Here is a 27,310-nt window from a genome sequence, read left to right on the forward strand (position 1 = left end):
TCTTGGTCATTTGCATATTCTACGCGTAAATCAATGGAAGCGCCCCTTGCGGCCAGCGCAAATATGCGCACAGGCTCCGACGGCGTAGGAAACTTACGTTGGTCGGATGAAGCCAAATTTCAGGCGTATCTTGCATTAAGAGTCAGGCGCATAGATACAATGGCGCATTTCTGTGCACTTACGCGGCGTATGTGGAGATACGTCGGCGTAAGTGCTACGAGAATCTGGGCTTCTATGTTTATGCCCTGCCTAATGCAGTCTTACTCAAGTTGTAAAAATCCTAGATTGTCTCCAGCTAAAAAGTGACAGCTCTGTGTAGCTCTGCAAAAAAAAGAACATCCACAGTTTTAATAAGTTTGTATTGGGGTTACATAGCAATTGTGTGCAGGAGTACTAACAATTATGTCACAATATATAATATTTTAATGGCCATTATTATTGGCATTACCCTTTTTTCTTTTTACTGAACACTACACCCCCTCTTTTAGCACATGCTAACACCTGAGATGTTGAAAAAGACAGGTGAGCTACTGAAGACAGACAGGGATCGCTGGGAAATTAAGGTTTAGGCTATGTTCACACATATGCGAATTGGATGTGGCTTACACCGCATCCAATTCGAAGAACATTTGAAAATATGTTAGTTTCAATGTGTATGGTTCACGTTGTATCCGCACTCCACATTGCAAAAAAAGTGTGCGTTTTCTAGGCAGCGTGGTGCGAATTGCAGGCTCATAATCTTCAATGGGAACGCATTTGATTTGCAGATGTGTTCCGTTGTGAACAGGAATTCTCTCCCCCTCTTCCTACACCTCTCCCTGGTCCGCTGATCCGCAGCTACAACAGAACCACTGAACGAACAATTTTTATCTTTGCAGGGAAACCTTAGCTGCAATTCGCACTGGACTAGTGTGAGCCCACCCTAAAAGTGAATTCCCTCTACTAATGCCTCTCTCTTCCCTTACAACATCTGTCCACAGCACTGGTCCTTGGTAAAGAACTAACTGCTGGCAACTCTCCTGTTACCTGGCCTTGATTTAAACACACTTTGAATCAAAAAATGTAGGAAGATCAAAATGTTACTATATGAAGGCCAAATTATCTGAGGATTAGCCCTCTGAAGAAAGAGTGAAGTTTTTACCATGTGCCATTAGTACATGTGGGCCAAGGCAGGGAGATTTTGCCCACTAACTGGTATATCCAAACTGGAAGTTTGAAAAAGTTGTAATATGTCTGGGGAAGAGGGAGGGAAGTCAAGTCACAGTGGAGATGCATCACATGCAGGATTCCTTCTCCAACTCAAGTGCTGCACATTCGTCTTTAGTGGCGTCTTTTGTGTGTTCCTCCTTCTTGGTGCTGCCATTTTCCTGCTGTGCCCCATTTTCTGGTGATCTTTTGGAAGCTCTCTTCTTAACCATAATTATAAACCAAATAAATAAGATGAAGGATGGTGCTCTGATCCCAGCTGTGAGACCAAGAAAGGTATTTCTGTGGAGGGGAATAAACAGGGTTAAATAGGATCTCCAAACAAGTAAAAACAGAATTACAAACACAAGTATGGGAAATATTTGCTTGCTAGTATAGATTAAACATATATGTGCAGCAGCCAGGCAGGACAGGTATTGTTCTGGGAGGGCGTATAGGTACATATTTCCAGAAGCATGACAACCCCCCTTTTTTTTATTTATTTTTTATAAAAAAAAAAAAAAAATTTAATATATTTTTATTTTATTTTTTATTAAAGGGACAATTTTATTTTTTTTAGAGGTCCGGAGGTCCCCGGATGGCAACTCCCCCCCCCCCCCCCTTTTTTTAATTTTTTTTTTATAAATCTTTTTTTTTATATATTTTTTTATTTATTTTTATTTATATATATATATATATATATATATATATATATATATATATATATATATATATATATATATATATATATATATATATATATATATATATTATTAAAGGGCCCATTGGCAACCCCTTCTTTTTTATAAAAAAAAATATTTATTTTTTATATTATTTTAGTTCTTTTTTTTAGTTCTTATATATATATATATATATATATATATATATATATATATATATATATAAAAACATTTTTTTTAAAGGGCCCAGATGTCCCCAGGGCCTTGGATGGAAACTCCCCTTTTTTTTTTTTATAAATATTTATTTATATTTTTTTATATTTGTTTTTATTTTATTTTTTATTAAAGGGCCAAGAGGTTTCTTTTTTTTTTATTAAAGGGCCCAGAGGTCCCCAAGGCCCCGGATGGCTACCCCCCTTTTTTTATATATATATTTTTTTATTTCTTCTTTTTTTGTAAAAGCCCCCCCCGCTTCTCAATTCGCGGCAGCCCCCCCCTGCTTCTCAATTTCAGGCGGCAGCACCCCCCGGTATTCTGCTCCAGGGGGCCCATGCCTGAAGCTGTGTAAGGGGCCCCATAATTCCTGATGTCGGCCCTGCTCCGGGGGCCCACAGCGGCTTGATCTGTGACCGATCAAACAGCAGATCAAAGATCGGGGTACAAGGTCGCTATGTATGGCACTGGTACCATGTGATCGCTGTGGCCAATCACATTACTGGTGGTAAATGAGGCTGTTATTAATGACGCTAAGGTTTACAGCTGTGATCTCTGTAATTTTTTTTTTCAGCAATCACAATGTACAGGGCCCAACATAGCAGCTCTTGCCAATCACAGATGTCACTGTAGTATTCAGTGGCAGTACAGTGACACTGCACTAGTGACAGTGTGTAAAAAAAAAAAACTGTTAACTTTTTTTCTTACATACTACTGTCAACAGAGCACCAGCGTAAGTACTGTGTCAGTATAATGATATTGTATTGCTATGGGGGTGATCATGTACAATGGTTGGCTGCTCTGGTATCACTGTACAGTATGTGATAGACAGATAGACAGTAGACATGTACAGAACAGGAGAAAGTTTAGTTTCTGCTTCGTTATGTTACTAATTGAGTTTCGTTATGGAATTCGTTTAGTTTGGTTTTGGAATTTGTTTAGTTTCGTTTTATTTTCATAAAAATTTGGTTAGTTTTTGTTACAATTAATTTTCTTTAATAATTTTCTAATGAATTCCAACTTTCAGAATGATTAGAATTCGGATTAGTTGAAAAATGATCGACCGATTAGAATTCTGTGTGAAGAAATAGCTGGTTGTTAAGCAGCAGGCAGGGAAATCCTGCGTCCTTAACAACCATGAGTCATCATCTGTCAGCGGGCTTCCCCACTGACAGATGAATGTAAAGAAAAGAATACCAGCATTGCCCGGCAATAGAAAAATGTTTAAAAAAAGGCGTGGGGTTCCCCCAGTCCATACAGGCCCTTCGAGGTCCCCTCCAAAATTCATGCCAGACCCTTATCTGGGAATGCAGCCCAGCAGGTTAGGAAAGGAGGGGGGCGAGCGACTGTTGATAGGGACAGGGGCCTCATCCCCACAACTGTGGACGGTGGTTGTGGGGGTCTGCGGGCAGGGGGCTTATCGGAATCTGGAAGCCCCCTTTAACCACTTCCTGCCCGGCCTATAGCAAAATGACGACTGGGCGGTGGTTCCGTTATCCTGACTGAACGTCAGATGATGTCTTTTAGGATTACAGCCAGTGCGTGCCCACGGAGGCGTGCATTGCGGCGATCGATGGTGTAGCGTGTCAGTCTGACATACCGCAACACTGATCTCGGTAAAGAGTGATGGTGACTCTTTAACACGTGATCAGCTGTGCCCAATCACAGCTGATCACAGTGTAAACATCAAAAGCCGCTTATCGGCTTTTCCTCACTCGTGTCTGACAGCGGATCAGCTGCTCTCCTGACAGGGATTGATCAGCACAGCCCCCCCATGGATGCCCAACCAGGACTACCAGGGATGCCCACCACTGATGATCACCAGGTATGCCACCCTTGGCCACCAGGGATGCCTATCTGTGCCCAATAATTATGCCAATCAGTGCCCATAATGGTGCCATGGGTGCCAGTGCCTCCTTTACAGTGATGCTCATCAGTGCCATCCATTAGTGTCCATCAATGTCACCCATCAGTGTCCATCAGTACCACCTATCAGTGCCCATCTGTGCCCATTAGTGCCACCTATAAGTGCCCATCAATGCCGCCCATCAGTGCCACCCATAAGTACCCTTCAGTGTCGCCTTTTAGTGCCCATCAGTGCCGCCTATCAATGTCCATCAGTGCCGCATATCAGTGCCCATTAGTACCGCCTATCAGTGCTGCATATTAGTGCCCATCATCAGTGCCCATCAGTCCCACCTTATTGGTGCCACCTCATCAGTGCCGCCTTATCAGTGCCTGACAGTGCAACCTCATCAGTGTCCATCCGAGAAGGAGAAAACTTACTTATTTACAAAATTTTATAACAGAAACAAAGAAAAACTTAGCAAAAATAAGAAAGCTCTATTTATAAAAATTTAGTTTTTATCATTTAAAAAGCGACAACGCTGAAAGCTGAAAATTGGCTTGGGCAGGAAGGGGGGAAAGTGCCTGGTATTGAAGTGGTTAACAAAGAAACAACGTGTGAAACCAAGTGGAAAAAAGGGGAAGTAAAATAGTGAGAAAACAATAATGAAAAGTGAAGACAGAATAAGACAATCACCCTACACCAGGGGCAATTAGCCCTGAAGGGAGGGGTGGTGAATGAAAGGTGTCCGACATGGATGACAATATGTAATGGCAGGGTATTGTGTTAACTATAAAAAGATAAAAAGAAGAGGGTGCACCAGCCTCGTGACTAGACTGTGAGGAAGAAGGTCCTCCATTCGAAACGCGTCTGTCAGCAGCATTCCTGATGTTCTACCCTTTACTATCTGGAGACTGTTGGTTCCAGGATTGATTGCCACAATTTGGTGGCTTTTACAAGCAGTTACTCTCCACATGTTTGTGAGTAGTTTTTATCTTGTTTTAATAAATTGCATTGGAATAATGCACAAGGCGCCCTCTTTCTTTTATCTTTTTATGACTATTAGGATATCCCCTATCCTGGAGGGCAGAAAAGTCAGAGACATTATCCCTTGAGTTTTAGACCACATGGCCATTACACTAATGCGCAAGAGTGTTTGCTATTTTCTTAACTAATATGTTATCACAGTGAAATAAGCAAGGCTGCTTAAATGTGTCAAAAATGTAAGGGGCGAGGAGCGGAGAGGATGCAGATAAAAAATAACTAAAATAAATGTGGACAGAGTGGAATGGAGGAGAGCATGTGAGAGAGTGTGATGTGATGTGGTGACGTGGGCTTTCAATCTCGCGATGATTCCAGCGAGAGACGGCGGCTCCAGCTGACTTCCCTTTCCGTGGTGGCTGGGAGCGAGGACCGAACGTATCGAACGTCAAGTACGGAATGGCGGGTGGACAGTGGATGGTCCCTGGCCCTCAGCCCTCTAGTTCCCAGTGGCAGACACTTTCCTGGTCCCCTTTTTCTACCTTGTCCGGCCGGACAGTGGAGGTGCAGCTGGATGAGGTGGTGGAGCAGAGAGATCCCTATGCGGAAGCATTGAGTAGTGGGGTCAGAGGACGATACTGTAGGCTGCAAGCTGCTTCAGAAGAAGGGGAGAGAGTGTGGAAGACTGCAAAAGGAGGAAGAGAGGAGGGGAGGTGAAGGGTAAGGGAGAAGTGGATTTTGCTGTGTAGTAGGAGATCTTTAGAAATCCAAGGCTCCTCTAACAGTGGGTCTGGATGGCCCCAGATAAGCTAAGTTTTGTTAAAGCAGACTGTTACTCCCTGCTTCTCTCCCACTTCAATGGTAGCGAAGTCAGCAGGAAACTCAGTAGTAAAATCCCCCCAAACTGGAGACTCAGACAACAGCAGATAAAGAAGAGCTGGCTCCCTCTGGCAAGGATATTATGTCAGCTATCAAAGCATGTAGTGAGACCCTTACAATAAAAATCGATGCTTTGCCGTAGATATTAACATAATGAGGCATGCGTTTGATAAAGTCAAGCAAAAGATTTCAGGGATGGAAGTCCACATCTCAAAGGTAGAAGATAAATTAAAAACAGATGCTAGAGAATGGCATATTTTAAAAAAACAAATCAGTGTTTTACAGGATAGAGCAATTGACACACAAAGCCATTTGAGGAGAAATAATATCCAGATCATAGGCCTGCCAGAGCGAGTGGAAGGAGATAATACAGTTGAATTTTCTGAGAAATTATTGATAAATATACTAGGCCTTACAGATATGTCAAGAAGAAGGGCCTATTTTAACGTGCATATAACGCGCGGTGATACTGCGAATGCACCTATTGATAATGTGCCATCGCCCCGATATTACAGGAATTTGAATGGAAAACTATTAAGTTGGGCTTTAAAGGCACACAGTACAATTTGTATAGAAAACTAGAAATGTAATATGAAATATCATAAAATCAAACGGACATAAAATCAATTATAGAAATTAGGTCAGTGACTGGTACTACAAGGATAATAACAACAACTATACAATCTCATTATACACAAGCTTCATTTGGAAAGCACAATTAACGATACGATGTTGAGTTGTATATCCCGTGTAGTAATCCGGAGGTTAATGGAGGGCTTGCTCTACATGTTACGCGCTTTGCGCTTCCTCAGGAGCATAAGATATTGCATAAATAGGCCGCGTTGGGGGTAAACAAGCGACAATCGTGCAGTTATCCCCACAGTGGCTGGGTATACAGTTCGTATTGTTCCAGCCTAATGTAGGTATATTCTCATAAGACACAAGTTTATAGAAATAATGGTGTTCAAGATTTTTTGCCTTGCTAGTCCTATATAATATCCTCTGCCTTACTGACTGAGGATTTCTGGACTGCTTTGATAGACATACTTATTTACCTAATGTGCCTAGCCCAATACATCTAGCACTGAACCACCGCGCTTATACACCCCCGGACCCGAATTCTTATTGCTTACCAGCAATTGATCGCCTCAACACCATTATTTCTATAAACTCGTGTCTTATGAGAATATACCTACATTAGGCTGGAACAATACGAACTGTATACCCAGCCACTGTGGGGATAACTGCACGATTGTCGCTTGTTTACCCCCAACGCGGCCTATTTATGCAATATCTTATGCTCCTGAGGAAGCGCAAAGCGCGTAACATGTAGAGCAAGCCCTCCATTAACCTCCGGATTACTACACGGGATATACAACTCAACATCGTATCGTTAATTGTGCTTTCCAAATGAAGCTTGTGTATAATGAGATTGTATAGTTGTTGTTATTATCCTTGTAGTACCAGTCACTGACCTAATTTCTATAATTGATTTTATGTCCGTTTGATTTTATGATATTTCAAAATAAATTTCTAGTTTTCTATACAAATTGTACTGTGTGCCTTTAAAGCCCAACTTAATAGTTTTCCATTCAAATTCCTTACAGATATGTCTACAACATTTGTGGTTGACAGAGTACACATGATTTCTTTCCGTTCTCCAAAACCAGGGGTACCCCCTGGGTACCCCCCCTACAGTAGCCAAGTATATGAACATGCCAAACTACTGTTCTTCCCCGATTATCCCCATGAAATACAGCAACAAAGAAGAGCCTATACGGAAGTGCGGAAAAGACTGATGCCGCGTACACACGGTCGTTTTTTGTCTTGGAAAAAGAAACACCATTGTTTTCTGAAAATGCTCTTGCAAAGCGCGGTTACATACAACACGTACGATGGCACTCTGTTCCATTCAAGCTCGCGTCATAACTTGCTTATGAGCATGCGCGGGTTTAAAAACATTGTTTTCAATGTCGTTTTAGCCCACACACGATCATTTTTTATCACAACAAAAACGACATTTCGAAAAACAACATAAAAAATCAAAGCATGTTCGAATTTTTTTTTTGGTCGTTTATTAGAAGACAAAAAACGATGTGAAGCCCACACACGATCATTTTAAATTACGTTTTTAAAAACGTTGTTTTATTTCATCACAAAAAAAGACCGTGTGTACGCGGCAAGAGTGAAAGAGGGAATAAAATGTAGTCTCTTAAGTAAATTATGGGTGACAACAAATGGTCCCTTGTATGCCTCCTCTCTCCCCTCCAACTTACACCCGAGGGAGATGTCGGACCTTTTGGACCGGATAGCCTTCGGGTGGTTGTCGGTTAGGGAGAGAGGGACATTGGTTAGCCCAATTACAAGTGAGGAGATCTTGAAGATTCAATGAGAAAGGCACATATTGCCCACATATATAAGGAGATGAAGGATCCAAAATGATGTGCTTCTTATAGGCCAATAGCATTACTAAATATAGATAATAAAATATTGACTAAAATATTAACATTGAGAATACAACCCCTATTAAAAACCATTATAGATTCAGATTAGACAGGTTTTATCCCTCAGAGAATGACAGATATTAACACGCGTAGATTACATACAAACATACATACTCACCATGTTAACAAATGATCCAGAGCGGTGGCCTCCTTAGATATAGAGAGGGCCTTCGATACTATTGAATGGCCTTTTCTATGGGAAATACTTAGAAGGATGGGATTTCCACTAGTGTTCATTAATTGGATACAAACAACATATAATAAGCCCATGTCAGCGGTTAAATTGGGAGGGAAGTTGTCATCTTTTTTATCAGTTATATAGAGGAACAAGGCAGGGCTGCCCTCTCTCTACAGCCCTCTTTGCTAAAGCAATAGAGCCGGTGGCAGAGGCTCTCCGGATTTCCCTGCATATTCGGGGACTATGGGTGAGGGGGCTGGAGGAGAGGGTAGCCCTATATGCTGTTGATATGTTGTTAATTCTGGGCGATGCTGGCAAGGAGCTTTAGAATTATTAAATACCTATTCACTATTTACAGGATTAACGGTAAATTGGGGTAACATGTTAATTTGTGGCAAAACCCCTGGGGACCACTAAAATTTTCTCGTGGACTATCAGTGGTCCAGGGACCACTGGTGAGTGTCCACTGTTCTATACTGTCTTAATCCAAGTGCTAGGGATAAATTGCTGGACGCTAACAAAGCTTAAAGCAGTTGTATACCCGTGATTAATTTTTATTTTTTTTTTACCTGAAAGGCAAATGCCATAATGAGCTAGTATGCACCGCATATTAGCTCATTATGAAATACTTACCTCAGAACGAGGTGAAGAGAACTTACCTGGTCCACGCCGAGCGAGATGTCATCTTGACTCGGCGTGTCTTCCGAGTATCACCGCTCCAGTGCTGTGATTGGCTGGAGCGCACGGGAGACTTCAAACCGGCAAGGTCCGGTGGCTGCCGGCCCTTTAGCCGAGGATCCCCGCTGCGCATGCGCCGCTGCAATCAGTGGCGCATTGCGGGGGGAATATTTCCTAAACCGTACAGGTTTAGGAGATATTCTTTATACCTACAGGTAAGCCTTATTATAGCTTACCTGTAGGAAAAAGTTACAAAACCCCCTATACAACCACTTTAATAATTAGTGAATTTTGACTGGCATGTTTAGCTCTTAATTGATGGAAATCCTTTACATTGCACCAAAACACTTATCACACTTTTAGCAACTGTTGAATAGAATTGCATGTCTTCAGTAAAGTTTCCATCGAGAAGGATGGAGATCAAAAAAAAAAAAAATTGGGGTTTAAAGAAGAGCATTCAGGTTCCATCAAATAGCTCACCGGAAGGATTCGGTATCATACATCCGACAGGCCCCCTTTCCTCCACAGAACTTCGTCCCCCATTTCAGGCAGGTTTTGTCTAATAGGGCTCCAAAATACATAGGAGCAGGAATTCCAGCTGTGATAGGGAGACAAAACAACACAGATTACCAGAGCTGATTTCTGAGCCCAATCTAGGTAACAACCAATCATCTATTTGAGGAACCAACCATGGCATTCATACCCACCCAGTGTTCTCACCAGTAACATATAGACTCCTATAGCCAGCGACTTAAGCTCTGGACTCACTGACCTGTAGCAAAGAAATTGAGATAGGTCAGTGAAGATTCTCTGTTAAAATATTGAATTCTAAAGTGCCAATTGGCAGCCACCTAGGGGGCATATGGACTCACCAGAGGATGATGACAAAGTATGCAGATCCACCGATTGCATATATAAAGGTGTAAAAGATCTGTAAGATGATGTAGTTTACAAACATACTGGCGCAGTTTTCAGTGGGTGGACACACCCCCAGCACGACGGATGAATTGGCTGATGGGAAACCCAAAGATTCGATACACGAGCAGTTATGGTAAACCTACATGGACACAAAGCAGATAAAATGATAATAGAATCTCTACACCTCCAGAGCAGAGGATTATGGGAATTAAACTTACAACAGCCTTCCCTGCCCCCGAGGAAGATTTGCAACCAGCCAAACATGCTGACATGTACGTTATTTTATTCTCCCCACAGACTGGATCCCACCGGCTGGACGAACAATGGCACTCCGAGTTACAAGAAGAGAAAAGGCTACGCTCACCAAATATATCCACTTTACTCCTGGAATGAAATGAGAAAACAATGTTGTTCTGATCACCATACAGATATATTTTCATTATCTTACTGTTGCTTTAAATTGGCACCCATTACTGGCAGGAACTGTAGTATATTACGCTCACTTCCTGTCCAGCAGACATATTGCTTAAAGAGGAACTGCAGGCTGGTCACATAATTTGTAATGAAAACATCATTGCCATTCTGAAGCTTGCCTCCAACCAAATATGCTGCAGAGATCTCCTTCCACTGAGTCTGGCTGCAACCATTTTAACTGTGGGCAGCTGAAGCTGCTGCCTGCTCACTTTCTGGATTTACACAGACACACCTCCAGCTCTGCAGCTCTCATTGGCCCTCTTATAACTCATCCTCCCTCCCTTCTTGGCAAACTCTCAGGAGAGGGAGAGCTGTGCATGATGTCATAAACCTAAGCTTTTTACCAGACAAAAAAACGGTGGGCTGTATAAGGTATTTACTGGCAGAAAAAAAACTTTCACTATCCAAAGTTAACCACTTAAGACCCGGACCATTATGCAGGTTAAGGACCTGGCCCCTTTTTGCGATTCCGCACTGCGTCGCTTTAACTGACAATTGCGCGGTCGTGCGACGTGGCTCCCAAACAAAATTGGCGCCCTTTTTTCCCCCCTTTTGGTGGTATAATAAATATCCCCAGAAAATATATAAAAAACTTTTTTTTTTCTCAGTTTAGGCCGATACCTATTCTTCAACTTATTTTTGGTAAAATAATCGCTATAACCGTATATTGATTGGTTTGTGCAAAAGTTATAGCGTTTACAAAATAAGGGCTATTTTATGGCATTTTTAGTAATATTTTTGTAGCGCCTGTGTACCTTCGTACAGGTGCTATATTTAAATTTAGTGGGAGAATGAGAGAGTTATGCTGCTCTCATTCTTTGATTTGTTAAATTTGGCTGTCGCCAAATCTGAATTGTCCTGTGGGTCAGTCTGTGCTCCAGTGACGCAATCTCATCTCTGGGCGGCGGGTGGCGCCGGAGGGATCCAGGCAGAGCCGCTTCTTCTCAGCGTCCAATTAGGGGGGTTTTCCGTCACGGAGCATGCTGGGGAGGGGTATTTCTGTGGCGGAGGCCGTTGTTCGGGGTTCTTTCGCGGGTTCCTGGTTCCAGGTGCGGCACCCACCTTTAGGGTGTGCGCACATCACAAGCCCCACCACTATGGCCTACCTGGCTGGGTTCGCGTGCTACGCGGAGTTCCTGACTCTGGGCTCTCATAGCCCGGAGCAACTGATGTTGCCAGGGGACCCCAGTGACCTACTGGGTTCCCATACCTATTAAAAAGATCCCAAGCTGGGTGCTGTTCGGTGGGGGATCGGTCTGAGGAAAACCTGGAGGCGGGTGATCCAACAGGGCTGTAACGAACCATCGGGGATCTGGGTGACCGGACACTGACAGGTTACATTCAAACTGTCAGTCGGTAACCCCAAAAGACATACTGGGAGGATTCGCTCTATCGTTCACAATTCCAGCACTAGGCCTGTGGCAGAGGTCTCATCTAACATCCTAATTTAATTAGAGCCAAGTCGGTGGCAGAGACTTGTTCCTTCCAGAAGCTCTAAGTGGCGCTCTGGCTGCCAGACCTGTGAGAGAGGTCTGTCCAGGGGCACTTTTACCCACTCCGGCTGGAGTGGCGACGTAGACGAATACAACTACAGAGGGCAGGACTGCCTTTACTATCCATAGCCTGATACTGTGAAGTTGCTCTTCCTTCACCAACCTATCCTGTCTACCTCAAGTTTACATGTTGGTCGTGTTTGACCGGAAAAATAAAGCATTTGAAAACGTCAATCAACGGTCCTGGACATTCTGTTATTGCTCTCTTCACCACCATCACCCCTAGACATAGTATAGAGGTAACTTAAACACGCCGATCCCAAATCTAATCAGCGGCTCCTCTGGGAGTAGCGCTACATTTTTTTTACTAGTAATGGCGGCGATCAGCGATTTTTTTCGTAACTTCGACATTATGGTGGACACATCGGACATTTTTGACACATTTTTGGGACCATTGTCATTTTCACAGCGAAAAGTACTATAAAAATGCACTCATTACTGTGAAAATTACAATGGCAGTGAAGGGGTTAACCACTAGGGGGCGCTAAAGGGTTAAGTGTGCCCTAAGGGAGTGATTCTTACTGTAGGGGGGTGTGGCTGTAGGTGTGACGTCACTGATCGTCGTTCCCTATAACAGGGAACAGACGATCAGTGTCACTGCCACACAGAAGAACGGGGAAGGTGTGTTTACACTCACCTCTCCCCGTTCTTCAGCTCCTGTGACCGATCGCGGGGCACCGACGGCGATCGGGTCCACGGGTCCCGCGGGCGCGGTCATGGAGCTTCGGACCAGGTCGCTTGTTTTCTTTTGACCAGTTAGTGGTAACCCCATGTCATTTCTAAATACTGTCAGCCCAGCCACTGTATGAGCAGTAGGGATGAGCTTCGAGTTCGAGGCAAACTCATGTTCGACTCGAACATTGCCTGTTCGCCTGTTAGGTGAACAACGAACAATTTGGGGTGTTTGCGGCAAATTCGAAAAGCCGCGGAACACCCTGTTAAAGTCTATGGGAGAAATCTAAAGTGCTAATTTTAAAGGCTAATAAGCAAGTTATTGTCCTAAAAAAGTGTTTGGGGACCTGGGTCCTGCACCAGGGGACATGTATCAATGCAAAAAAAAGTTTTAAAAACTGGTGTTTTTTCGGGAGCAGTGAATTTAATAATGCTTAAAGTGAAACAATAAAAGTGAAATATTCCTTAAAATTTCATACCGGGGGTGTAAAGTAAGCATGTGAAATAGAGCATGTTTCCCGCACTTAGAACTGTCTCTGCAGAAAGTGTCATTTTTGAAGGAAAAAAAGTCATTTAAAACCGGACTTGCGGCTATAATGAATTGTCGGCTCCCGGCAATTCAGAGAGAATTCATTCATAAAAAAAAAAAAAGAGTGGGGTCCCCCCAAATTCAATTACCAGGCCCTTTAGGTCTGGTATGGATATTAAGGGGAACACCGCCGTCAATTTAAAAAAAAAATGACGTGGGGTTCCCCCCAAATATCCATTCCAGTCCCTTCAGGTCTGGTGTGGATTTAAAGTGGTAGTATACTCTATACTACCACTTTTACCTACAGGTAAGCCTATAATAAGTACGGTTTAGGAGATATTCACCGAGGCAGCGGATCCAGCGTGTTTTTTTACAACTATTTACACTTCCTTCATGAAATTACCAATTCACATGGGGGGGCCAGGATTGTTAAAGGGGTCTTCCAGATTCTGATAAGCCCCTCGCCCGCAGACCCCCACAACCACCGGCCAGGGTTGTGGGGATGAGGCCCTTGTCCCCATCAACATGGGGACATCCTTCCCATGTTGAGGGTATGTGGCCTGGTACGGTTCAGGAGAGGGGGTGCACTCTCTGTCCCCCCCTCTTTTCTGCGGCCGGCCAGGTTTAAATTACTTTTTTTCTTTCAGAAATTACACTTTGTGCAGAGACAGTTCTAAGTACGGGAAACATGCGCTATTTCACATGCTTACTTTACACCCCCCCCCTTAGGTACGAAATTTAAAGGAATATTTCACTTTTATTGTTTCACTTTAAGCATTATTAAATTCACTGCTCTCGAAAAAACTTCAGTTTTTAAAACTTTTTTTTGCATTGATACATGTCTCTTGGGGCAGGACCCAGGTCCCCAAACACTTTTTAGGACAATAACTTGCATATTAGCCTTTAAAATTAGCACTTTAGATTTCAAACGTTTGAGTGCCATAGACTTTAACGGGGTTCTAAAGTTCACACGAACATTTGGTGTGTTTACAGGTTCTGGTGCGAACCGAACATGTTCGGCTCATCCCTAATGAGCAGAAATGTAAGGAGCATCCCTACAACACCCTCCTCCTTACTGGTACAGTAAAAGCACAGGAAAGTGTGCCAGGCATAGCTTCTACAGGGAGTGCAGAATTATTAGGCAAATGAGTATTTTGACCACATCATCCTCTTTATGCATGTTGTCTTACTCCAAGCTGTATAGGCTCAAAAGCCTACTACCAATTAAGCATATTAGGTGATGTGCATCTCTGTAATGAGAAGGGGTGTGGTCTAATGACATCAACACCCTATATCAGGTGTGCATAATTATTAGGCAACTTCCTTTCCTTTGGCAAAATGGGTCAAAAGAAGGACTTGACAGGCTCAGAAAAGTCAAAAATAGTGAGATATCTTGCAGAGGGATGCAGCACTCTTAAAATTGCAAAGCTTCTGAAGCGTGATCATCGAACAATCAAGCTTTTCATTCAAAATAGTCAACAGGGTCGCAAGAAGCGTGTGGAAAAACCAAGGCGCAAAATAACTGCCCATGAACTGAGAAAAGTCAAGCGTGCAGCTGCCAAGATGCCACTTGCCACCAGTTTGGCCATATTTCAGAGCTGCAACATCACTGAAGTGCCCAAAAGCACAAGGTGTGCAATACTCAGAGACATGGCCAAGGTAAGAAAGGCTGAAAGACGACCACCACTGAACAAGACACACAAGCTGAAACGTCAAGACTGGGCCTAGAAATATCTCAAGACTGATTTTTCTAAGGTTTTATGGACTGATGAAGTGAGAGTGAGTCTTGATGGGCCAGATGGATGGGCCCGTGGCTGGATTGGTAAAGGGCAGAGAGCTCCAGTCCGACTCAGACGCCAGCAAGGTGGAGGTGGAGTACTGGTTTGGGCTGGTATCATCAAAGATGAGCTTGTGGGGCCTTTTCGGGTTGAGGATGGAGTCAAACTCAACTCCCAGTCCTACTGCCAGTTTCTGGAAGACACCTTCTTCAAGCAGTGGTACAGGAAGAAGTCTGCATCCTTCAAGAAAAACATGATTTTCATGCAGGACAATGCTCCATCACACGCGTCCAAGTACTCCACAGCGTGGCTGGCAAGAAAGGGTATAAAAGAAGAAAAACTAATGACATGGCCTCCTTGTTCACCTGATCTGAACCCCATTGAGAACCTGTGGTCCATCATCAAATGTGAGATTTACAAGGAGGGAAAACAGTACACCTCTCTGAACAGTGTCTGTGAGGCTGCGGTTGCTGCTGCACGCAATGTTGATGGTGAACAGATCAAAACACTGACAGAATCCATTGATGGCAGGCTTTTGAGTGTCCTTGCAAAGAAAGGTGGCTATATTGGTCACTGATTTGTTTTTGTTTTGTTTTTGAATGTCAGAAATGTATATTTGTGAATGTTGAGATGTTATATTGGTTTCACTGGTAAAAATAAATAATTGAAATGGGTATATATATATTTTTTGTTAAGTTGCCTAATAATTCTGCACAGTAATAGTCACCTGCACACACAGATATCCCCCTAAAATAGCTAAAACTAAAAACAAACTAAAAACTACTTCCAAAAATATTCAGCTTTGATATTAATGAGTTTTTGGGGTTCATTGAGAACATGGTTGTTGTTCAATGATAAAATTAATCCTCAAAAATACAATTTGCCTAATAATTCTGCACTCCCTGTATTGTCATGCAAGGACCATCCTCGCAACTCATGAGGAAGAAGATACACTTTTATAGCCGGATTCAGGTACAGTCACAACGGCGTATCAGTAGATACGCCGTCGTAACTCCGAATCCGCGCCGTCGTAACATTAAGCGTATGCTCAAACTGAGATACGCTTAAATGTTGCTAAGATACGAGCGGCGTAAGTCTTCCTACGCCGTCGTATCTTAGCTGTCTATTTACGCTGGCCGCTAGGGGAATGTACGCTGATTTACGCCTAGAATATGTAAATCAGCGAGATACGCCTATTCACGAACGTACGCACGCCCGCCGCAGTAAAAATACGCCGTTTACGTAAGGCGTTTTCAGGCGTAAAGATAAACCACCAAAAAGATGGCGCAGCCAATGTTAAGTATGGACGTCGGAACCGCGTCAAATTTTTTACGTTTTACGTCGTTTGCGTAAGCCGACCGTGAATGGGGCTGGATGTAATTTACGTTCACGTCGATAGCATGGATTATTTGCGGCGTCATTTTGAGCATGCGCACTGGGATACTTTCACGGACGGCGCATGCGCCGTTCGTTAGAAACGTCAAATACGTGGAGTCACGAGTACTTAGCATAGAACACGCCCCCAACCAGCCTATTTTGAATTAGGTGGGCTTACGCCAGGCCCATTTACACTACGCCGCCGTAAGTTAGGACATGCTTACTTTACACCCCCCCCCCCCCCTTAGGTACGAAATTTAAAGGAATATTTCACTTTTATTGTTTCACTTTAAGCATTATTAAATTCACTGCTCTCGAAAAAACTTCCGTTTTTAAAACTTTTTTTTGCATTGATACATGTCTCTTGGGGCAGGACCCAGGTCCCCAAACACTTTTTAGGACAATAACTTGCATATTAGCCTTTAAAATTAGCACTTTAGATTTCAAACGTTTGAGTGCCATAGACTTTAACGGGGTTCTAAAGTTCACACGAACATTTGGTGTGTTTACAGGTTCTGGTGCGAACCGAACATGTTCGGCTCATCCCTAATGAGCAGAAATGTAAGGAGCATCCCTACAACACCCTCCTCCTTACTGGTACAGTAAAAGCACAGGAAAGTGTGCCAGGCATAGCTTCTATTGTCATGCAAGGACCATCCTCGCAACTCATGAGGAAGAAGATACACTTTTATAGCCGGATTCAGGTACAGTCACAACGGCGTATCAGTAGATACGCCGTCGTAACTCCGAATCCGCGCCGTCGTAACATTAAGCGTATGCTCAAACTGAGATACGCTTAAATGTTGCTAAGATACGAGCGGCGTAAGTCTTCCTACGCCGTCGTATCTTAGCTGTCTATTTACGCTGGCCGCTAGGGGAATGTACGCTGATTTATGCCTAGAATATGTAAATCAGCGAGATACGCCTATTCACGAACGTACGCACGCCCGTCGCAGTAAAGATACGCCGTTTACGTAAGGCGTTTTCAGGCGTAAAGATAAACCACCAAAAAGATGGCGCAGCCAATGTTAAGTATGGACGTCGGAACCGCGTCAAATTTTTTACGTTTTACGTCGTTTGCGTAAGCCGACCGTGAATGGGGCTGGACGTAATTTACGTTCACGTCGATAGCATGGATTATTTGCGGTGTAATTTTGAGCATGCGCACTGGGATACTTTCACGGACGGCGCATGCGCCGTTCGTTAGAAACGTCAAATACGTGGAGTCACGAGTACTTAGCATAGAACACGCCCCCAACCAGCCTATTTTGAATTAGGTGGGCTTACGCCGGCCCATTTACACTACGCCGCCGTAAGTTAGGACGCAACTTCTTTGTGAATACTGTACTTGCCTCTCTAACTTATGGCGGTGTAGCGTATATGAGATGCGCTACGCCCGCCTAAAGTTAGGCACATCTACGTGAATCCAGCTATTATACGTTTGCCTTGGGTGCTGGAGGACCTTGTTCAAGCACTGGATGAACCCTCAGAGGAATGCTGTGCTTCTCCCTGTGTAGAGATAGCTTGGGATTTAGCCTGCTTAGACCCACAAACGTGAATGAACCCATCCAAGGTCTGGAATCCCAAAGATTGGGAAAATATGTTTTTGCAGGAAAATCATAAAGAGCTTTGAAGCTTGGAAAAATTATATTCCTGAGGATTATATGGAGATTGAAACATGATGCATTTTAAACCAAAATAACCATGCATTATCTTCCAAAATAAATTATTAATAGACTTGCCCATTATAAGTCACAGTGATCCCAGCAACATCATGGTTCTCACAGCCAATGATAAATACAGAGAGAGACATGATAAAGGCGATAAATGCTGTGATAAACGACATTTTAGATGCCCACAGTAAACCAAATTTGTACTTCTTCATGATCAGCCCTCCGAGGAACATGCCAGCAGCGGCTGCTGGTAAAGTGGATACTCCTGCAAGTGAGAAAATCCAGTTATTAGAAGCTCATCAATTCAGAAGAAATTAAGAAATTATCAGCATCTAAGTGCAGGCAAAATAGTCTTCTATTAGTAATTATCTTCTATTACCTACCAACCAATATCTTAATTCATGATATATTTGTGCATAATGTGCGTTTCACCCTTTTTTTAACCTAAATTCAAACCCTCCATTTTGTAATAACACACTGAGCTGCAGCATCTTTATCTTTTATTCCTTGCCTATGTAGCACCTTCCTAGATAGGTTGCTGGGATGTTAAATAATATAAGTTCATTTTGGCTCCTCTGTTATCATTGGTGCAACTACTGATTGCTTTGTGCTGTTCTGGAGGCTGCAGGTTTGAGTATTTCTAGAACATAGTGGACTGGAAAGTCAAATGAGCAGCATGAATATGTTTTTGTGCTTCAGCCAATCCCTCGGGAGGTGTGCAGAACAGGTGGCTGGAGAGGCATATAAATAGTTTGAGCTTTAGAACAGCAGGGTCTTCCCATTGAAGAGATTACCCCTGTCTGGGTGGGGGTGTTAACCCCCCCTTACTTCAGCAGTTCTACTTATTCAAGCTGATGTTCACTGAGGACCCAGCTTTATTGGGCCTATCTCTAAATCCCTCTGGAGTTAAAGATCTGGTCTGGAGAACTCACTGAAGAGTGCCCAGTGGAAGCTGAAGGGTGCAAGGCTATCCTGTGGCATTAACCTCTTCCTCACTGAAGAATATCCGACTCTCACCCTCTGCTTCCCACTCCCGCTCCCACTGCCACTGTAACCACAGTAGTCTTCTGTGTTTTTCAATGACAGCTGGTATGGAGTGGATGTATAGAGGGAGATGTATGCAGAGGTCCAGGGGTAGAAATGAGATGTTGCACTCTGTATATATAAAGATAAATAGTGAAGCAGCACTAATTTTTTAAAGAAGGGTCTGTCAATCCAGAGAGAAAGCTAAACTCTTGATGAAAATAAGACAGACAAAATAAGAAAATCTTCTGTGCAGGCAAAATAGAGAGGAGGGGGAAAGGAACAGACACGGGAGTCCAAGTTTGCATATATGTGGAGAAATCGTATGGATATATTTTCACAATCCTCCCCCAGTGGAACCAGCCCCTCACCTTATGGACCCAATGGGTCTAGTAGTGCCTTGATGACTTGATGACGTATTGCACATCAGGAATGGTTGTTTCCAGCTCCTTAGGGTACCCAGGACAGGAGATCACTACAGCCTCTTCACTGATCTCCAACAGCCTATTCCCAATGATCACCAGCTCCAAATCCACAAGGTCAAAGAACGGTTTTAAAAATATTATGCGTTTATTAAAAATTTACAGCGCAATTAAAAAGAGGCAAAAATGCCAAACAGAAAAAAAAAAACGCTAAGAGTAAAACAACTTCCGGTCACTAAAGTCACGTGAGGTGCTACGCAACACGTCGTGAGGTGCTTAGTGACGTCACTTCCGGTTTACGGCCATGACTGGAAGTTGTTTTACTCTTAGCGTTTTTTTCTGTTTGACGTTTTTGCCTCTTTTTAATTACGCTGTAAATTTTTAAAATGCATAATATTTAAAAAATTTGATACACTATGAAGATTCTTCCGTTCTTTCTTTGACCTTGTGGATTTGGAGCTGGTGATCCTTGGGAATAGGCCGTTGGAGATCGGTGAAAAGGCTGTAGTGATCCCCTGTCCTGGGTACCCTAAGGAGCTGCAAACAACTGTTCCTGACGTGCAATACGTCATTAAGGCACTACTAGACCCATTGGGGTCTGTCTATAAGGTGAGGTGCTGGTACCACTGGGGGAGGATTGCGAAAATATATCCATACGATTTCTCCACATATATGCAAACTTGGACTCCCGTGTCTGTTCCTTTTCCCCTCCTCTCTATTTTGCCTGCACAGAAGATTATTTTGTCTTATTTTCATCAAGAGTTTGACTTTCATTCTGGATTGACAGACCCTTCGGAATGCACTACATTTATGAACTATTTTCACTGAATGCACCCATTTTGTTCGTTTAGCACTTATGTAGCGCTACCCCCAAAGGAGCTGCTGGTTAAATTTGGGGATCGGCCTATTAAGTTACCCTGGCGTTGTCTAAGGGTGCAATTGTAGGAACAAATAGTGAGCGAAGGTCCAGACAGTGAATAACGTTTTTTTCCAATGCTTTATTTTCCAGGCCAACACGGCCAACATCAACATCAATTGGGAAGGACAAAGTTGATGAATAAAGAGAGAGGAAGAACCTTGCAGTATCAGGCCTGGATATTAAATAGAGCAGTCGGTACTGCTCTGTGTAGTACCAATTTGTAACTTGTCGCCACTCCAACTGAGTGGGTAAAGTGCCCCCGGACAGACCCTCTTTTACAGGCCTGGCAGCCGAGATGTCACTTAGGATTTGTGGGAGGAACAGGCCTCTCTCACAGACCCGGCTCGGGCCTCTGCCACAGGCCAATTACAATAACTGAGCTAGATAGGTAGATGGAGCAAATCCTCCCAGTAGATTTCTGCATTGGTCACCAGATGATAGCAAACATACCTGTCAGTACTCTGGTCACCGGATCCCCAATTGGTTTGTTCAGGCTCTGGTGGACGACCTGCCTCCGGGTTCTCCTCAAACCGACTCCCCAATCGAACGGCACCCAGCCTGGGATCCTTTCAATAGAACTGGGAACCCAGCCAGTCGCTGGGGTCCCCTTGTACCTCCGGATGAGGTCCCAAGTAGTCTGCAATTATGGCCAGGTGAACCACTCCGGCAGGGTCCATGGATGCGCGCACCCTGAAGGTAGATGCCGCATCTGGAACGGGGACCCCGCAAAGATTTTAGAACACATGACACCTGTCACAGATATACTCCTCTGCAGCACGCCCCGCGAGGGAAAAGCTCCTCTGATTGGCTGCTGGAGAAACTTACTCTGCCAGAACCCCTTTGGCGCCAACTGCTGGCCAGGGATGACATTGCATCCCTGGACCACAGACTGACCCAGTGGACATTTCTGGAATGACAGAAGTCCCAAAATTTAAACAAATAGCGAATGGGAGCAAGGTAACTCTCCCATTCCCCACTAACTTTAGCGTAGTGCCCATACTGAAAATAAGGGGGCGCTACACTTATATTTGATTTATTCGTTAGTTTAAAAAATTAGCACTGCTTCACTATTTATCTTTATATTTCTCTGTGCTGGCTACACTACAGAAGTCCAGCCCCCTTTTTTTTTTGTTAAAATTAATTTAGTATTGATTAAGCACTTTACTCTTTTTTAAACACTTGTTGGTAAGCGCATTAGTATCCCACTTCTAAAGCACTCTGTATATAGTGCCTCCTGATCCCTGCACTCTGCATACAACACATCCCTAAACCCTGCACTCTGTATACACTGCATCTCTGAACTCTGCATGCAGCACACTCCTAAACTCTGCACCCTGTATGCAGTGCCCCCCCCCCGAACTCTGCACCTTGTATACAACACATCCCTAAACCCTGCACTCTGTATACACTGCATCTCTGAACTCTCCATGCAGCACACTCCTAAACTCTGCACTCTGTATGCAGCCCCCCCCCTGAACTCTGCACCTTGTATACAACACATCCCTAAACCCTGCACTCTCTATACACTGCATCTCTGAACTCTGCATGCAGCACACTCCTAAACTCTGCACCCTGTATGCCGTTCATATAGAGAGCCATGACTCCTGTGTACATTCATACGCATAATAAATGAGTGAACTACTTCTAATAAGGGAGATGACTACAGGGGACTACATCTGATAAAGGAGGCAACATCATCTAATAAAGAAGAAGATTCATTCTGATAAAGAAGGTTTTGTCTAATAAAGGCTGGGGACTAATTATAATAAAGCAGATGACCACTTCTAATAAATGAGAGAACTACTTCTAATAAAGGAGGGAACTGCTTATGATAAGAGTGGATTGTAGTGGAGTCCCCTTTTAACTACCCTTTTCAGCAAGTCCCTTTAATTCCTAGTCCACAAAGTCCAATTCCACAATCCCCAGGATTCCTTGACAAACTTCAGTCAGAGCACAATAGCTTAGCAAGGGAGATCACTGTACTAGCATCGGATTGTTAGTACAGCGGGTCCTCCTGAGCTCTTCAGTTTTTTTCGGTCAGCCCACTGTGTTGAACCACAAAAAACTGAGTACCAGACTTTAGGTGATATAAATTCCACTGTTTTCCACACCCAGCTCCGTACAGGAGCTGAGTGTGGAAAACAATGGAATTTACCAGAGTGTACAACTCTGGTAAATGAACGATCTGTGAAAGAAGGTTAGGTATAAAACAATTGATTGCAGCAAGTTGTGTGTTAAGCCCCATACACACGGTCACACTTTTTGCCAACCAACTTCAAAATCTGCAAGTTTTCTAATTTGTCTGACTGTGTGTACGCTCCATCGGACCAACTTTTTCGGGTTTCATCCAACAAAAAGATGGGTCTGCAAACGGACCAACTTTTCGGCAACAAAAGTCCGATGGTGCTTTGTCTGACTGTGTGTACAGCAATCCAACCAACTTTTGGACAAAGTGCAAATATGCATGCTCAGAACCAATGTTAAAAGCAACAAACAATAGCAGAAGTTAACCAAAGGGTGGCGGTAAAGAGCAGAAAAGAGCAAAAAAAACATGTGATGTTGGGAAACTTTTAGAAAAGTTTGCAGAAAAGTCTGACTGTGTGTATGCTATGGGTGTGGCCGGACAAATCAATTAGGACAAAAATCCAAGGGAAATTTTGTTGGATGTCCTACCGTGTGTATGAGCCTTTAGTCTGCTATGTTGCAGGTCAGGAACGCACATAATTTTGTGAGCATTTCTGACCCATGGGAGTGTGAACTAAAGGCTCATACACACAGTCAGACATCCAACAAAATTTCCCTTGGATTTTTTTCCTAATTGATTTGTCCGGCCACACCCATAGCATACACACAGTCAGACTTTTCTGCAAACTTTTCTAAAACTTTCCTAACATCACGTTTTTTTTGCTATTTTCTGCTCTTTACCGCCACCCTTTGGTTAACTTCTGCTATTGTTTGTTGCTTTTAACATTGGTTCTGAGCATGCGTATTTGCACTTTGTCCAAAAGTTGGTTGGATTGCTGTACACACAGTCAGACAAGGCACCATTGGACTTTTGTTGCCGAAAAGTTGGTCCGTTTGCAGACCCAACTTTTTGTTGGATGAAACCCGAAAAAGTTGGTCCGATGGAGCATACACACGGTCAGACAAATTAGAAAACTTGCAGATTTTGAAGTTGGTTGGCAAAAAGTGTGACCGTGTGTATGGGGCTTTAGTCTGATGCCGTGTACACACGATCATTTTTCAGCATGAAAAAAAACGTCGTTTTTCAGCATGTTGAAAAAACAAAGTTTTTCCAACTTCATCATTAACCTCCCTGGCGGTATGATTCTGTCTGGAATTGCGTACCAAAAGCGGTACAATTATTTTGCAAGGAAATTTGGTGTTTTATACTGTAGGCCTGTAATTTTTAGAAATAACTCACTTAAATCTGACCAAACAAGAGTCTTGTAGGCATCCCGGGTATGATTTTTTTTTTAAAACAAAATTATAAATTATAATATAATAAATAATTATAAATAATTATAACAAATAATAATATAATTATAATAAAAATTATTCAATAATGTAATCAACTCAAAATCACTGAAATGTGCTCAGTTGCAGAATTGTCGCTGTCATTATTTTATTTTTTTTATGACGAATTTCCCCACAAATCGCTATCGCACATTTCTGCAAGTGATTATAATTTATTATCGCTGTTTTCTAGCTGATCTAAAACCATTTTTGACATAAAGGGACACTTTTGGACAATCTACAGTTTTTAGGCAGAAATGACATTTTTTATTTTTATAAAAGTACATGTAGGGCACTGGGCAGACCACTAGGGACAAGGGGGTGTGTATTTTTTACATACAGTACTGTAATCTATAAGATTACAGTATACTGTATGTAAAGTGTTTGTTTACTTTTTTGAATTTGGCGCCGTTCTCCTCTCCCGTGCGTCGTAACGTCGCAGGGAACGGAGATCGGCGGCACACGGGGAGACTGTGAATCGAGCGAGGAGGTCCCGCTCGCTCACACAGCGGGGTGGCATCGCTGGATCCAGGGACAAGGTAAGTAACTTGCCTGTGGATCCAGCGAAAGGTAAGCCGCGCCGCTGCACACTCTGCGCGTCCAGCCCGAGCGTGACTCGGGGTTACCGATCCTAACATGAAAAACCAACCCCGAGTCACGCTCGGGTTTACCGCCAGGGAGGTTAAAAACGATGTTGCCCACACACCATCGTTTTTAAAAAAATGCTCTAGCAAAGCGCGGTGACGTACAACACGTACGACGGCACTATAAAGGGGAAGTTCCATGTGGATGACGCCACCCTTTGGGCTGCTTTAGCTGATTCCGTGTTAGTAAAAAACGATTCGCGATTTTCTGTCTGTTACAGCATGATGAATGTGCTTACTCCATTATGAACGGTAGTTTTACCAGAACGACCGCTCCTGTCTCATAACTTGCTTCTAAACATGCGCGGGTTTTTTGCGTAATTTTAGCCCACACACGATCATTTTTTACAACCCGAAAAACGACATCTTTTAAAATGCCATTAAAAAATGCAGCATGTTCGAATTTTTTTTTCGTTTTTCCAGAACCTGAAAAATTATGTGTTTAAATTACGTTTTTTTCATGCTGAAAAATGATCGTGTGTACGCGGCATTATACTTTGTTATCTGTGTACCTGTGGTCTGTATTGTGCTGCCACCTAGTGACCTCTGAAGGTAAAATACCCCTAAGCCGTAGTTATTAGTTATTAGACTTATTCTATGCTTATTGCTTACCCTTTTATCTATTCTATTGCTTTGTAACATCAAGCTGAACACTGCAATTTAGCTTATCATTTGGCCAACACCTCTGCATAACAGGACTATTTCTAATAAAGGAGTGGGTTACTTCAGATAAGCAAAAGGACTACTTTTAATAAAAGAAAGGACTACTTCTGATAAAGGAATACTTCTGATAAATGCAAGGTCTACATCTCATAAAGGAGTGGACTACTTCTGATAAAGGAAAGGACTACATCAGATAAAGGACTACTTCTAAGATGGAATAGGACTATTTTAATTAAAGAAGAGGACTATTGCCAATAAAGAGAGGATTATTACTGATAAAAGAGAGGACTATTTCTAATAAGGGAGATGGGTACTTCTAATAAGGAGATGCCTACTTCTGATATAGAAAAGGAGTACTTAAAAGAGAGGGCAACTGCCAATAAAGGAGAGGGCTACTTTTTATAAAAGAGAGGACTAGTTCTAATACGTGAAAGGACTACTTCTAATGAAGGTGATGACTACTTATAAAAAAGGAGAAGACCACTTCTGATAAAGGCAGGGCTTTTTTTCAGGGGGAACTCAGTTCCACCACCTCTGGCTCAGACCCTTTGGTTCCTGCTCATCACAATCACTTGTAAACACAGAAGTCTGGTTTCTGTGTTTACAAGTGACAGCTTTGTAACCCCCTGAACTCTGCACCGTGTATGTTATGCAATTCTGGTATTTAATGCCCCTTTAAAACCCTTCTACTGTTTGTGAAATCTGAACGGGTCGTGGTTGAGTTTCTGCACCTATTTTCTGAGAAAAAAAGCTCTGGAAAAAGGTGAGGACTACTTCTGAGATAGGAGAGGACTACTTTTATTAATGGAGAGGACTACTTCCAGAGAGGATTATTTCTAATAAAAGAGAGGACTATTTTTAATAATGGAGAGGACTACTTCTAATAAAGAGATGCCTATTTCATCCAGCTGATGAACCGATATACAAGATTAAGAGATAAGGTAGCACACACATCTAAATGAAAGTGCTACAAGACACCAAGGTAAAGGAGAGACAAAAACAATATTCAAACCATGTCTAAACACAATGTAGCACCCTCATCCTAAAAGTAGGGTTAGAGGTAAATTTAGTTATGCTGGGTGGTAGCCAGCCTGACTAATTTGTAGTGTTTAATGGTCAAATTACTTCTGTTCTAATTCTAAATATATTCAATTGAGGCTTCTCCCTTTTGTCAGTAGGTGGCACTGTTGTCTTTGACATTAGTATGATGAGCTACAGTACATTCAAGTTATGGATAGACTTACTTTTCTCAGCCAATCAGATTAGCTGCTATGAATGCTGGGAGAAGCTTTTTTTTGGGAAGAAGTCATGTGATCTTAGTCTTCTCGCCCAGGGCTGCGGCCTGGTTGAATGTGTGTACAGTTCCTGGCTGCTAGGCCTGAAGCCTGAGGCCTATCCAGGTGGCTGCTGGCTGCTAGTCCTGAGGCCTATCCGGGTGTTCAAGGTTCCTGTTGAAGAAAGCCTGCCAAAGATCTGGAAATGATTCTAAGAGGGATGGTGTTCTAGGGAAGCACCATTAGCTGGAGGCTATGAATTGTCTGGGAGGACTTCAAGAGAATCTGTGTATGAAGCTGTGAGTAAAGTTCAGTTACTGGAGGAGACAGCATGTCCTACAAAGTACAAATGTGCTGGTTCAGCTTAGAGGCTTTTTTCCCTGTACTGCTGTCTGCCTAATCTCACCTATTTTTGTTTAAGGAGTCTGACAATTTGCCTGTTGCTGATCGTTATTACGGGTGCCCTGTGCCCTATACCCTCTCTCCCACATTTTTTCTGTTTAAAGCCTAAAAGTGACTGGCGCCCAATATTTGTTTCTTGTTCATCACCCACCAGGCCCAATACCCTGCACCCTGAGGAATTATGTCAGCCCTCCCTACCTCTGGTAGTCACCATCAGGCTCCTGGAAAATCGGGGTAGGCGCTACAACAAGAACAGAATTATAATGATGTTTACCGGTTCATGGATGTTGGGGCTGCATTCGTTTTTTTTTTAGACTTTTTCCTTCATC

General features: G+C 43.0%; 1 protein-coding gene across 1 annotated transcript in view; it reads right to left on the bottom strand.

Annotated features, from left to right (window-relative positions):
- Positions 1-333: 333 nt before the first annotated feature.
- The window catches only part of LOC120932780 (solute carrier organic anion transporter family member 1B3-like), a 111,470-nt gene continuing 84,493 nt past the window's right edge, over positions 334-27,310 (bottom strand). Inside the window, exons 10-15 of the mRNA XM_040345454.1 lie at positions 18,188-18,383; positions 10,281-10,446; positions 10,017-10,201; positions 9,852-9,916; positions 9,625-9,742; positions 334-1,488 (exon numbers count right to left, since the gene is read on the bottom strand). Coding sequence (XP_040201388.1) covers positions 1,275-1,488; positions 9,625-9,742; positions 9,852-9,916; positions 10,017-10,201; positions 10,281-10,446; positions 18,188-18,383 — 944 coding nt within the window. The 3' untranslated portion in view covers positions 334-1,274. The remainder of the gene's footprint in view (positions 1,489-9,624; positions 9,743-9,851; positions 9,917-10,016; positions 10,202-10,280; positions 10,447-18,187; positions 18,384-27,310) is intronic.

Source organism: Rana temporaria, chromosome 3 (assembly GCF_905171775.1).
Source record: "Rana temporaria chromosome 3, aRanTem1.1, whole genome shotgun sequence".
In the NCBI taxonomy this organism is placed as follows: Eukaryota; Metazoa; Chordata; class Amphibia; order Anura; family Ranidae; genus Rana; species Rana temporaria.